Source organism: Papaver somniferum, unplaced genomic scaffold (genome assembly GCF_003573695.1).
Source record: "Papaver somniferum cultivar HN1 unplaced genomic scaffold, ASM357369v1 unplaced-scaffold_21, whole genome shotgun sequence".
Lineage (NCBI taxonomy): Eukaryota > Viridiplantae > Streptophyta > Magnoliopsida > Ranunculales > Papaveraceae > Papaver > Papaver somniferum.
The window spans coordinates 8,959,946-8,974,321 of NW_020631041.1; the positions used below are offsets into that span (position 1 = coordinate 8,959,946).

General features: G+C 36.2%; 2 protein-coding genes across 2 annotated transcripts; both read right to left on the reverse strand.

The window, feature by feature from the left end:
• Positions 1–334: 334 nt before the first annotated feature.
• Positions 335–2,433, reverse strand: LOC113339372 (reticulocalbin-2-like). The gene is made up of 6 exons (XM_026584660.1): positions 1,752–2,433; positions 1,465–1,567; positions 1,309–1,374; positions 1,060–1,215; positions 880–976; positions 335–794 (listed from the first exon to the last, which is right to left on the reverse strand). Exons 1-6 carry the CDS (start codon positions 2,281–2,283, stop codon positions 666–668), a joined length of 1,083 nt encoding a protein of 360 aa, XP_026440445.1. The 5' UTR covers positions 2,284–2,433; the 3' UTR covers positions 335–665.
• A 1,557-nt stretch (positions 2,434–3,990) lies between these two features.
• Positions 3,991–4,554, reverse strand: LOC113339908 (peroxidase 4-like). Its single transcript, XM_026585130.1, has 2 exons — positions 4,377–4,554; positions 3,991–4,290 (listed from the first exon to the last, which is right to left on the reverse strand). Exons 1-2 carry the CDS (start codon positions 4,513–4,515, stop codon positions 4,100–4,102), a joined length of 330 nt encoding a protein of 109 aa, XP_026440915.1. The 5' UTR covers positions 4,516–4,554; the 3' UTR covers positions 3,991–4,099.
• Positions 4,555–14,376: the final 9,822 nt, after the last annotated feature.

The window sequence follows — 14,376 nt, forward strand, 5'->3', positions numbered from 1 at the left end:
ATCATCATTTTATCTTGGCTCATAAAGCCTTGTTTTAAGCTAACTTTTCTTTTGTTGATCTACAGAGGATGGAGGAGGTGTAGTTTGGAAGATGGAATAGTAAATGCCTGAACTCGGAGATGATAGAGCTTTTGGTGCGTAGTCCAGTCCTATTAGGAACTTAAACATTACCATGCACTGTCTTGTTTGTTATGATTTTGGAGTACTGTATCTACAATAATTTCATAAGGTATTGACATTTATATCTCGAACATGCTATGTTTTTCATGTACGGATTGATTTCCCTTTTGTTTTAGTACTTCATGTTCATAACGGAAAACAAGCACATGATACATTCAATTAGAACATGTTTTCTAACTCTATCTAGAGAATTTCTTAACAAAAACAGACTATGTTGTTACTATCACTAGGAAATTGATTACAATATCTGATCCTACTTCTGAAATTTCTAGCTACCTAGTATCATTCTTTTTGGGTTTGGCATAATTTGGATTGTTTGAATTATGAAAAAAAAAAGTGTTCATTTTTTTCCTGACAAAAATTGGAGAAGTAACGATGCTTAAGCATCTTACAAACTCAAAATGAACCATATAAGGGTGGCGAACCCTTGCAAGCAGCAACAACGGAATGCGTGTTTGTTCTGATCTGGAAAAAACATCTGAGGATCAGCGAAGTTCTTCGTGGGAATAATCATCATCTGCAAGTTCACTTTCATGAATGACTGTGCTGTAGAAAATGTGAGGGTGATTTAACATCTCGTTTAGGGACAGTGTTCCATCTCTATCATCATCAGCCTGAATCATGTTAGAAAACCACCAATTTAGAGATTCGTAAAGACCATCCATTAGTAGTTAATAGCATCAGTGATCGAGTTATTACCATCCGGATTAGGTATTTCGTAAAATACCTAGCATAAGAAAGTTCTCCTGGATTTAGGTGGTGCGTGAGGGGCCTCAGTTCTGCTACTGTTAAGTATCTGCAAGTTGACACATAGAGAAGTGTGAATGCCGTAATGAAAGGACTCTTGACAAGAATAGTACGAGGTGAAGGGAACTTCACTTGTCCATGTTCACATCAAGCTCAGCAAATTTTTCCTCTGCGCTTGGTAAGTTGTTCCCATCATTTTCGAATTCAATGTAGTTCTTGTAAACATCATAAGCCCGTTCACTAAATTCTATGAAATTCAATTTCCCATCTTTGTCATAATCCATGCCTCTAATTCAACATTAAGATTGTCATACTATTAGATTAAAAAGAATTTATTAGTGAAACGAGACGTACACAATGAAAAAGTATGAAGAAATTTACTGAATCTTTTCTTTCACCATCCATAGCTGGATACTTTCATTGTCACTGTCTTCAGGGTGCAGGAAACTGCAAAAGAGAAGCTTTTTCTGTGAATAGAAAGAAAACACTACAACTCAAAATAATGTGCCGCTTAATAACTAGAATTAGGTGTTATACTCGTTGAATTCTGTGAAATTGAGACGGCCATTGCCATCTATGTCTGCATTAATAAACTGTTCGCTCCACCACTCTGGTTTGCCATGCGTCTTGTCATTCATATCTGTTTTACAAGTTACCATAACATTAGAAATTTCTGCTGCATACAGTCTATGTATTATTCTGACAAGCAGAGTTGGTTTTGCCATTCATAATTGTTGAGCATTTTTTGGCATGAATCATTTCAGCAATATATCTAGTTTGCAGAAGAGAAATATAGATGGCTAGAAAAGAGAATGTATATGCACCTATATCATTGTTGTCAAAGAGATTGGGGAGATATTCTTTCAGTGTGATGAATTTGTCTCCGTCTAGATCGTGTTCCTTCATTTCCCTCATAGTTCGCTGATTCAACCGGTTTGTTGCTTGCCAAACATTCCAAGCCTCTAATTCCTTAAAACTGATCACCCCATCTTTTGGTGTCTTATCCAGGAAAGGAAACAAAACTAGCAACCTCCCAGGTATATTTAACTGTCCCTTCTCAGAAAAATAGTCCTCAGGATCCTCTTCGGGAATGTCAGAAAATGGATTTCTATCCCAATCATGTTTCATTTGAGACTTGTAATAATCTTCAAGGTCATGTTCATCTTTCTCACTCCAACTCTCTTCTTCTAATGATCTCTCCATTTTTGCTACCAACGGATCAAAGATTAGGTGCTTGCAACCCAGGCATCGACCAAGACGAAGCTGGCTGTAAGGACCCCTCTCTGGTTTCGGAGCGAAGGCAAGGATGAAGAGAAAGGCGGTGGCCAGAAGGGAATAGACCACCGCCGGCTTCATTTTCCGGCTTTTGTGAAGGAACCTCCAATCAGACAGAAACTGCAAGGAACTTCAAAGTTTTTTCCCCTGTAAAATGTAATGAAAAAATGGGGTAGAAAAGCAGACGTTCACTATTTCTGGTTTGTATTTTTGTGTTGTAAATGAGTTGTGGATTCTACCAAAATCAGGTTGGTGACAATCAGAAAAACAGTTAAATTAGGCAGTTAAAAGTTGATGGTAAATATGGATCCTGGCAGGCTTATTCTTTTTGGATTCCAGGTGTTGGGTTTACCATCTAACCTTCTTCATTTTTCTTGTTTCTAGAATATCGAATCTCTATAAATAAAATCCAAAAACACTAAAATTCAAAACTGCAATGGTTTAGGAGTGCACATGGGTTTGTTTATAACAACTATGGGTTCCTCTACCCTTTCTCCATATTCCAAAACGAACTTAAATCGATTCATTAACATGATCACTTACATCATACTAAAATCACTCTTTTTTGTAATTGCTACCATATTGATTTATACTACCATGGAACAACATTCCCGGTATATTTATACGACCTTAGTGTGTAGTACCTAATTTATTTTATACGACTATCTAGTAAATAATACGTGCATGCTTATTTTGTCGTACAATTTGCTGTTTGGACCACATATTTTATGAAAGAATGTAATGACATCCGGGTCGGAATGGCAACTCTTTTTGACTAACTGAGCGAGCTTACAGTTTCAATATCTCAGTCCCCATACAGCAGAAACCAAAAAGGAGGCCGAAGAATGCCCAAAAAGATACCAGGTCGATCCAAAAAGGTATGGAGAATTCGAAATAGGGTCATGGCTAATTAGCAATAGCGGCGGCAAATGAGCAGAACTATTTTGCAAGTTTAGAAGTGAGTTTCGATCAGTCATATCGAATATTAGTGCTAGTCGGACTAAAAATGGTCTTACAAATACTTATCGGGAGTCGGAATAAAATTGTTACGCTTTACACGAATGGAATCCTTCGCATAAGGAAACTTTTGTGTTGCTTGATTCTGTTCCAGAATGTTGTTGTTGACGACGTCTTTGCTATCTAGTGACCATGGGTACCCAACTATCGGCAAAGTTACATTGTGTCAACTTCCAAAGAGCCGATAATTCCGCATCACAGGCAAGAAATAACAACTCCATTTATATAAATTTTTCACCATGTTGTGATTTGGAAGAGATCCTTCTATTGAAACCGTAACACTACACCCTGCAAATATGAATTAACCAGCACACATACTTCACATAAATAGAGAATTTCACATACATAACGAGTGATAAAATGAAACATAATAGTTTAAACAACCTAACAGGTCATTTCTTTTGTGTACATGACAAGTGGACTCAATGGTCGGAATAATAGTTTAAATCTCATAAGATATGTACACCGGTATCGAAAATTCTGAACATTAAAAATGAAGCACGTTTTCATATCATCAAACTTCGTAGGAAATGTCTCATCATGCACTAGATGTTGCAGTATGTCATTTTATTTTGGGTCTCTAATTGGTGCTAGTTTGTGAAGTTCCACGCCCATCGTTCAACTAATGACAGTACATAATATACATAGCCATTAGATTTTAGACTACTAGCTTGGAATAGGACTGTTTAACTAATCAACTGTACTTCTTCCGTGTAGGATTATATAAACAATCCAACAACAATACCACCTGAACTAAGAGTGGTGTTGGAGATCCTTACCCTTCTTGGTATTGGACGATGCGGCCAATGGCATGATTCCTAGCAATAGCATCAACGAGTGAGTTCCGTGTTACTTATATATAAATAGTCATGACGCATTTTTACATGTTATACTCTGATGCTGGCGTCGCCAAGTCGAAAGGTGCTAGAGGATTATCGCTATCCGGAGAGTTGGAGCAAAACTGTGCTGGCAATGCTAGAAAATCTAGGTCGCCTGGCTCAGCATAGCTACTATGATCCTGCAGAGTAGCATTGAAAGTTGAGCATCTAGCTTGACCAATTGTGTGTGCACCTGTAAACAGATGATTGCACAGAGTTTTGCATTACATTAAGAATCTGATGATTTAGATGGACAGTAAGGGAAGAAAAAGAAATCACCTGAGAGAGAAACCATGTCCACTATGACAAGACCAGCTCTTTCAAATTTGGTGAGGATGGTTTTCAAGTCTTCTTTTGGGAAAGGAAGGTTGTTATTTGTATAGGTGAAGCTAGCAGTCAACCTATCTTTTCTTCCCATCTGAACATCCCACCCTGGTACATTAGACTTCCATTAAAACACACATCGTTAGCGTTCAAAGAGAACTGCGATGGTATCAAACTATCAATTACAATCTTATACACATATACACTTATAAAATAAGTTGCCAGGACGACAGAGTCTCGCGCTACAGTTGCTAGAACATCAGCACATGAAACTATCCCAGAACACACAAACTCAAGGTCACTTTTTATGGCATCGATCACCTCAAACCCTCTCACAGAATTGATATTAGGATCTGTATCATCTAATAAAACAGAAGCATCCCAAACCTGCAACAAACATATACATACAAACACGTTTGTTTTAAAATCTCCAGGATCTCGCTATACATACATTTGCATTTCTACTGTGGCAGTGAATAAAATATGATGAAAAAACTATTATTGCTAGATAAAGGGACATAGAGGATTTAGAAATAAATAAATTTCTCTATGGTTTAAAGTAAATTCATTAACTTGCAGAATTTTTGTACCTGCTGAATTTGATCATCACATTAATTCTTCACAACGAGTTGTAATTGCCCAACGGTAGTGGAATTTGATATGTCAACAAAACAAAAATCCCCTGCCCTGATGAGAACAACTAATGAATTTTCGTAACTTACTGAATATCAGAACTGTCTCCAAATATGTATTTACTACAGCACCAGGATGTCTTCACCAGCAATAATCTGATTGTGTAGCTTTCTTACCTTCCAATATCGTTATACCAATTCTCTCTTGATCAACCTCCTGAAATAATAAGCACAAACAGATAAAACAATTAAAATCAGAACATCCGCAATCAAATTATGAGAGATCTGAGAGTTTGAAAAGTCCAGTCTAGGGATTTTAGTGTTGATCTAATGGTTGAATGATTTTAGGGTTTAGGATGATAATAGCTTGACTAGATTAATCTCCAACTGGAGATAGCTATAACCACGGGAAAATTGGGAAAATGGCCTATATTTCGATGCCCCATAGGAAAAATGCCCCGTGAAAAAAAAGTTATGAGAAAATGCCCTGCCATCCAATTTTCCATTCAAGTACAGTTAAATGGTCAAAACAACCACACGTGTGCTGTTACACATGTGAGTAAAATGACAAAATCGCCCATTTATCAAGATTTCACCGCGTGTCATGGATATTCAAAGCCACGGTGGGAGATGAGGAAATGTATTATTACCAGAAAAGCCAAACCTTTTCTTCAAACTCTCTCCATGTCCTACTGTAGGATTCTGCCGGAGCAGAGATGATTAGTTAATTTTCAGAGAGATTAAAATGTGTATTGAATCTACCGATTGAGACCGAGTTAACTCGTGGCTCAGGAAAAAGAGAGAATAAACAGAAAATTGTGGATTATGTAAGTTAGTTAAGTTCATTTCAATTGATAATTAAATTCATCTCCAAATAATAACCTAATTAATAAGAAAAAAACAAAATACTGCCACCAATTTAAAAGAGATCTAAAATTAAATTAACCCTCCCTAACGTTGATTTGAAATAAGATAAAATTCCATCATTCTCTAATGATAACAGCTGGAGTTCTCTTCTCTGATCTTATTTTTTTCTTCTTCATCTCTAACAACCACATCAAAAGCATGACCAAATCTACAATCAGAAAAATCTTTACGAATAAGCAGCAGAAGAAATATTATTAATCATTTGTGATGGACTACTCATCACCGATGGTGGAGAAAACAGATTCCGGCGAAATCTCTGATATGGACAAAAATGATGATTATTATTATTCCACCATTGATGTTGCTGATGACTTTCGTAATGATGCAAAGACCTAATAGTACCATTTTTTTCTTTTGCTTTATGTCCTCTTAGATTTCTAGATGCTTCATCATAAGTCATTGCTGCTTCTTCTACTGCATCAAAACTATCTAACCATTTTCGTATTTACTACAAATAAGAAAGCGAAATACACACCCAACTCTATGTTCACTCCTCACCATGATTCCTATAGCTTTTCTGAATTTCATCTGCAACCTCTGTTTTTTCTTTCCTTTTCTGTTTTTATTAAAATAGAACGAAGAAGATGGAGGGCGATATTAACAAGACCGATCTTGATATACGCATGGCTAAATTACAGTAAGACGTATTTTTTAGCCGTAGGATTTAATTGAGAGATGCCGCTGGATCTGTTCATGTGGTAGTAGATATTCACTTAATGCAGCGTTAGGCTAATTTGGTCATTTCGTGCATTGCTGATATCTCTTCAGAAGAGATATTGACTGGTCAATATCGTGATATTGACTATTTGGATGGAAAATTGGACGGTAAGGCATTTTCCCATAAAAAAAATTTCATGAGGCATCAAAATATACGGCATTTTTCCAATTATCCCAAAAACCAATATTACATGGTACGAGTTTGCAATAGCAATTTAGGGGAACACTAATAATAGAGCTATGGTACGAGTTAGGAGATGTCTACAAAATTGCTTCTCCAAAAACAAAAAAGTATCATTATTAGATGTATCCAAGTAATAGACCTTGTATGTTATTAGATTCGTATTCAAGATTCCAGAAAACACAAAACTCTTTGAAGTAATTTGAAATCATTACAATATTACATTATTAAGGTGTTACTTTATCAATTGTTATTCAACCAGTTTGAATTTGATTTGATTTTCGGAATTCTCCAAAAAGTTGATAAAAATGTACCGAGGAATCATAAGAAATACCTTTTCTTGGAAATGGTATGAATAAGTTTGGAGAAAGTCTTACTTTATAGATTGTTATTCTAGCAGCGTATGTTTTATTTTCAGATTTGCATAAATTCTTCCCACATTTTTACTTCACTTTACATCTAACATTAGTAATTGCACCATATGATCTTTTTAAACAGTGGCATTACGTACTATTTGACTGTAATTATCATGATTATTTCAAGATTAATTCATGTTAATTCCATTATAATAAAAAAATTCTCTGCTGCTTTCCCCTAACCACAAAACAAGCCTAGTCAACGCTAATTCAGATGTTGCTTGCTCATAGGATGTGGAGTATATTTTGGTAACACAAAATTGGTCAAAAACACCAAAACAGAAAATTCCTGGGTGAAATAGATTCTTAGCTTTTGATACTGTTTATATAGCCAAACATCAGAAATATACTGTTTATATAGCCAATTTGGATATTTAGCCCAGGAAAATTAAAATAAAAAAATATGTCTTACCTAAAATACCCCTAACCTTCTAAACTCTTCTTTTCAAAGAGAATTTATTTCTCTTTTCAAAACCTCCCCGACCCAGCAGAGCTCGTTTATTCCTCACCTGCAGAATTCGATCAAAGTTTCAGAGCTCGTGTCTTTTTCAGATCTGGTTGATCAATCATGGTGATTAATGATTGTTGAATAGTTTGTTGAATCGAAGTTTCAATTGGAGTTTCAACTGTTGAATCGAAGTTTCAACTGTTGAATCGAAGTTTCATCTAATAGCGTCGAACGGTAAATTTCAATTGAAATAATTTTGATTTGGTTTTATCCAATTGAAGTTTCTCTGTCGATTTTGAAGTAATTTTTAGTTGTTGATGATTTTTTATGAATTTGAAGATTAATCTTTGTTAATTTTTATTTTAGTTGTTGATTTGGAATATCCAGGGTTTAGTTGATTATGTGACATTATTTGGGTTTGTCTCGAATCATGTTTTCTAGGGTTTAGTAATCTTATTTTCAATGCAATATACACATATGCAAACCAATTTTGGGTTTAGGTTATTATTAGGATTTCTCCTTTACGTTACACAACCACATAGATGTTATTTAAAGACCTAGAGATGTTATTGTGAGCAATTGGAATCAAAAATACCTTACACAACCACAGATTATGCATGCAGTTGTTGATGCTTATGTTACTTTCAATATTGGTGATGAACTCTGGATTGATTGGTTCTTTTTTTTTGGGTATTTACTGATGATAACTTGGTTGAGTGTTAGAGGCTTAAGGGAAATAGAACTTTGCTAGTAAGTACATAGTAACTTGCTGAAGGAGAAAGTATTATATGGAACTGTTTAGAGCAGTACTCGTAGTCATAGAAGTACATAGTAATTTATGACAGCTTCTTTGGTGGTACATTGTGCCAAAATAGTACTTTGATGGTACACAGATGCCAACCATTATTGGTTTTAGTTAATTTATAGGGCATTGTACACAGATGTTCGTTTATTCGTGATGAGCAAATCTGGATTCCAGGGAGGAGAACATCTGTGTTAGGAGATGTTGCTGTAGCGAGATTATAATGGTAGTTGAGAGAGTGGAAGAGATGTTGGAGTATGGGTTGTATGAATGCAGTTGGTGGTCACATTGTATGCTTGTAACTGCTTCTTATTTGTTTACATATTATTTTTGTCTTTGTTTATTGTCAATCGAATGCATCCAGATTCATTTATATTTGTTTTATATATTGCCTGTAGATGGATCGTCATTTTCTCTGTGCGGTTATCCGGGGTACCGATACGTGTCCATACCAAGTTACTAAGAAGTCAACATTTGATGAGTTGAAGGCGCATGTCTGTTCTTATTGGAATAGCATTTTACCAGACTCAATTCAGTTTGTATTTGACTATGAGGGGAGAAGCAATGTTGTTGACAGTGATGTGAAGCTCTGTTCTTTCTTGTCATTGTGTATTGTTAACCAGTTGTCTTTCTTGGAGCTTCGTTTATTTGAACGTATTCCTCTTCGTGCTCCTGATTTTGTTCGTGAACCTACTACGAGCGAGTTTCGTTTAGCACCAGACCCTAGCAGAGCTCAGTTGGTTAATCCTTGTCATCTTCCGAGCAGCAGTAGAATGAGCGAGTTTCGTTTAGCACCAAACCCTAGCAGATCTCAGTTGGTTAATCCTTGTCATCTTCCGAGCAGCAGTAGAATGAGCGAGTTTCGTTTAGCACCAGACCCTAGCAAAGCTCAGTTGGTTAATCCTTGTCATCTTCCGAGCAGCAGTAGAATGAGCGAGTTTCGTTTAGCACCTGACCCTAGCAGAGCTCAGTTGGTTAATCCTTGTCATCTTCCGAGCAGCAGTAAAGTTACTCCTACACCTACAATGACGGAGTTGCTTTTAGCTCAGTCACCTTTTCCTTCCTCTCAAGAGCTTGTTTCTTCTCAAGATATCCCCATGTCTCAAGAACGTACATACAATGAAAAGTTGGCAATTAAAAGATCTTACAAGGCGGCTGAATGGGAGTTTATTATAAAAGGTGTTGGTCAATATTTTTATGGAGGACGAGATGAAGCTCGTCTTGTTGTTGAGAAATATAACCATTTTTTTGGTCGCAGGGTGAGAGTCGTCAAGAGCAATCCAGAACGATATACGGTCGAATGTTATTACAAGGAGAAATTGGAATGCGACTGGATGTTCCATGCAGCTCCCAAGACTTCCAATGTGAAGTACATTCCCTTCAGTTTTTCACTGTAAAATTTGAATGTTTGCGAAGATTCAAATTTAATTGTACAGGATGTAACCAGTTTCATCCTACCTATTCTGGAAAAAATGAGATTTTTGGCTAGGATGAAACTGGATTTCATCCATCACATATGGACAGAAAAACTATTTTTGTCAACGTGCACACTCTGAAAACAGTTTTTATACAGGCTTTGATGTAACCAGTTTCATCCAAGCCTGGTTACAATTTGACAAAAAAAATTGAAGTTTTATACAGGCTAGGATGTAACCAGTTTCATCCAAGCCTGGTTACATTTTCAACCTGCAAATTTAATCATTTCTGGCTAACATATTCAAACACAACCATCATGAAATTGAAGTATAGGCATTTTTCAGTAAAAGAGTTCATATTTTAATCAAGACGAATCCACGGATCACAACTGTATGCGAAGACATAGTTCAACAAAAAAAAAAAGTACTACCAAATGAACTACATTAATAAAAAATTTCTAAACAACCTAAATAGTTGTAGTAATTCGATTTGCGGTAAATACGGATTCGTTGCTCGGACTTGAATAGATTTAAAAACAAAAATATGTACAAAATTGTCACAAGATCAAGAGGAACCAGGACTCAGGATTCCAATGTGTTTCATATTCAAGTGGCTCAGAAAATAATCCTAGGCGATTATAGCTCAAAATAAAACAAGTATTAACTCTATCTTTGCCAAATTAGATTCCATAAAATATTACTTGTATATTATAAGCATGGCACATCAAGAATCCCTAGGACTAAGCATGTTCCATCAAACAAAATCACAAGTAATTAATTGAAATCATAAATCAATTAAAATCGGTGCAAAAAGTGAATTAAGAATTATTTAAATAACCACATGGCTGAAAAACAACTTCCTCCATCATCCCAGTATTGGGGTTTAGCTACTCATGATAATCATGTTCTCAAAATACATACTTGATGCTCAAAATATGATTAAAAGAGTGAAAAATATAATACAGTGAAACTACGACCCTCGTTAAGCGTCCATAAAAGAACGATACCTTAGTGCTGCTGTTGATAAGCGACGCTGGTATTCTGCTGTTGAAGAACGACGCAGGTATACTGCTGCTAGCACTGTTGAAGAACGACGGTCCTGGAGGGTCCGTTCTTCGTCTTCTTCTTCCTCCTCGAGCAGCAGCAGGAAGCTTTCCTGCAGCTTCCTGTTCTTCGTCTTACAGCCTCTCTGCTGCGTCTCTGTGGTCTCTAAACTTCCCCAAACTTCTTGATAACCCTTCCTAAGACTTTAAACAGCCTTTATATACACAATAAGTCGATTAAATCTTCCCCAGTATTTTCGTTTATCTCCTCAGCAAGTTCCGTGTTTATTTCTCTGCCAAACTCTCTTACGCAATATTCAGCAGTCCAAACCCTCCTAAAATATCTCCAATTGAGCGTATAGTAATTCCAGAGGATATATATTCCTTTTCCACGCGTAGAAGTCTTCCACAAATCTCTCAAAAATATTTGAACCCTAAACAGAGAGTTCGTGTCCTGTTGAACTTTGGTTGATTCTTCCGTCTTGTCCAGCCCAATTGGCTGGGTCTAATTTGTTGTACTGATCTTGTTATAGTCTAGGAAGTCAAGTCCAGTGAAAATCCGGGCATTAATCTCCTTAAAACTCGCTTGAAATCGAACACAAAAAGTGCCAGACGTGACACTTCTTTTTCCCGCCAAAATTCAATATTTGAATTTGAGAAGGATGTCCCCCTAACCAGTCCCAGTCTCCCTTTAACAGATGCCTGGAAATGGGTCACCCCTTAGTAATTAGGTTGCCCCTTATCCAATGTGAGAGTCCGTATAGTAGTTTTCTCCCACGAGCGCAAAAACCACTTTTTAGCCAATTTCGCCGCAAAAGCTTATTTCTCCAAAAACACCTACAAAGACATAAAATAACCAAATAAGTACACAATCGAGCACTAACAATATAAACAATTGGGACAAATTAGACACATAAATGCGTCTATCACTAAACACATCAAACTTTCCAGCAGCTATTCTCATCAGTTAGGATTTCATATGCCAGATTGATTCGTCTTGTGCCCATCTCCTCTCCAATAGTATCTTTGCCTTCAAAGGAGTAACCGTCTGTCATTGCCCATTCCATGTAGTAGATAACATACATCATAGAATCATCACTGCAAGACAAATGAATATGTAATGTCAGTTTAACGGTCTGCAAAAAAAAATATAATGTCGGTTCAAACTTCGTTTCAGTTTGTATGTTATAATCTCAGTTCAAAGAGTTAACGACCTACCTTTCGCACTGTTGTGGACAATCTGATTGAACGACGACATCAACGTCATCCATACTAGTACTTTGAATTTGAACTTGAAAGAGATGATTTATTCTTTCCGCCATCATTTGAGCTTCTTTTAAATAGTTTGAAGAACCTAGGCGAGAATTGTAGTGTGTCCAAGTTCTTCCATGGATGTCAAGGTGAAGCAATGTGAAATGTTCTTTCTCATTCAGCATTGGGATGAACAAGTGTTGCGTTTCGACATCAATCTTTTGCACTTCAGCATTTATCATTTTTGCAGCGTCCAACTCATCTCCCGCAATGACATCAGCCTGAATACAAATTTGAATCAAAACCAGTTAATCCATATTTTTTAACTTGTCTTCATCCATTTCGGCATCCACATCATCCTTTGTGCTTGATTCAACACCCACGTTCACATCATGCTTATTCTTGGTTCTTCTTTCAACACCAGCACTCTTCTCACTCTTCTTGCCACTGCTTCCTGCAACAATTTGGCACAAAACCAGTTAAATCATATTTTTAAATATGGATGAAACTCAATTATATCATATCTTCAAAGCTAGATGAAAACCAGTTTCTGCAGGAATCAGATGAAACCCAGTTACATCCTATATATTAGAGCTAGATAAAACCAAGTTTCTGCAGGTATCATATGAAACCAACTTACATCCTATATATTATACATGTTAACATGGTCTAAAGAATCAAATACAAGGATTTTACACTGATATCTACGCTGTTATTAGTCCCATAATAATTAAAATTAAAACCACCAGCATATGCAACCCATCAAACACTTTATCACATTAGCGCAATCTGGTTTTCATATATTGCGAAGTACACTATATAAGAATCCACATCATTTCAATGCCATAGACACTAATCCATATACTAAAGTACTACTATAATCATTTACGCAATACAACAAAAGCATTTGCGCAAATGATTTAACAAAATGAAACACATACAACCGTTCTGAATATAAACCAGTTTCATCCAACATAGTTTCTTTACAACCTAATCATTAGAATTAGGTACACCAACAGATGCAAAACCAACTACATCCCATGTTAATGCTAGATGACAACAAGTTACATCCTAACATTACTTTAAATGAAACCAGTTTCAACATGTAATACAAATATTTATCCACAGATTCATTATCACAACCTAATATTCAGTACTCATGCTAGTTTAGCAGATACCCGAGTAACATCTAACCAAATTTCACAACAAATTATAAACAAATAACAAGAGAAGCATGGCTACATGGAGTTGATGGTTTGTTTTACACTGAAATGAAGCTAAAATGGTTTTACATCTAATTACTTGTACTAGTATATGCAAATCTCACAACAACACAAACATAGACATCAATGTTGTATGAAACAGCAGATTTTAACATGGATGAAACTGGTTTCATCTAGTCTTAATCTGCTCATCATAGTATAAACCTGCAACCGAGTTAAGACAACAATTCCATCCACACAACTAACTTCAACAAATCCATTTCAACAAAAAAAAACTCAAATAACCAGATGCAAGCGAGTTTCATCAAAGCCACAGTTACATACACATACCCACTGAAATGAAAATAAAATCATCAAGTAAACAAATTAATCAACTAAAATGAAAATAAAACCACCAATTAACCATGCAATTCTGAAACTAAGAGAAATTCAGAGTTAGGGATTGAAAAATTACGAGTTCTAGGAGACATTTTGAAACCCTGATTCTTCAAATTGATGTAAAACCCTGATTCTTCACTGAACTGATAGATTGATTGAAACCCTAGAAACCTCTGATGTTGTAGAATAGTGTTGATGGTGTTTTCAAACGGTTAATGAAAACCAATTTCACGACAGTGTTGACGGTGAATGAAACCCAATTTCACGAAGGTGTTCAAGGTTGATGAAACTAGCAGACGGTGGAGGAAACTGATTTTCGGATGGTTTCTGATGAATCTGCTACTGTTGATGGTTAGGAGACGGTGGAGGAAATAGATTTCTGATGGTTTTTGGTGTAGGGAAACAGTGGACGAATTTGTTCCTCTTCTAGTTTGTGAGAAGATGAAGAAGAAGAATGTTAGCGGTTTTCATCTGAAGAGAGAAGGAGGACGTGGTTTTGTTAAGGAGACGGAGAACGTGTAG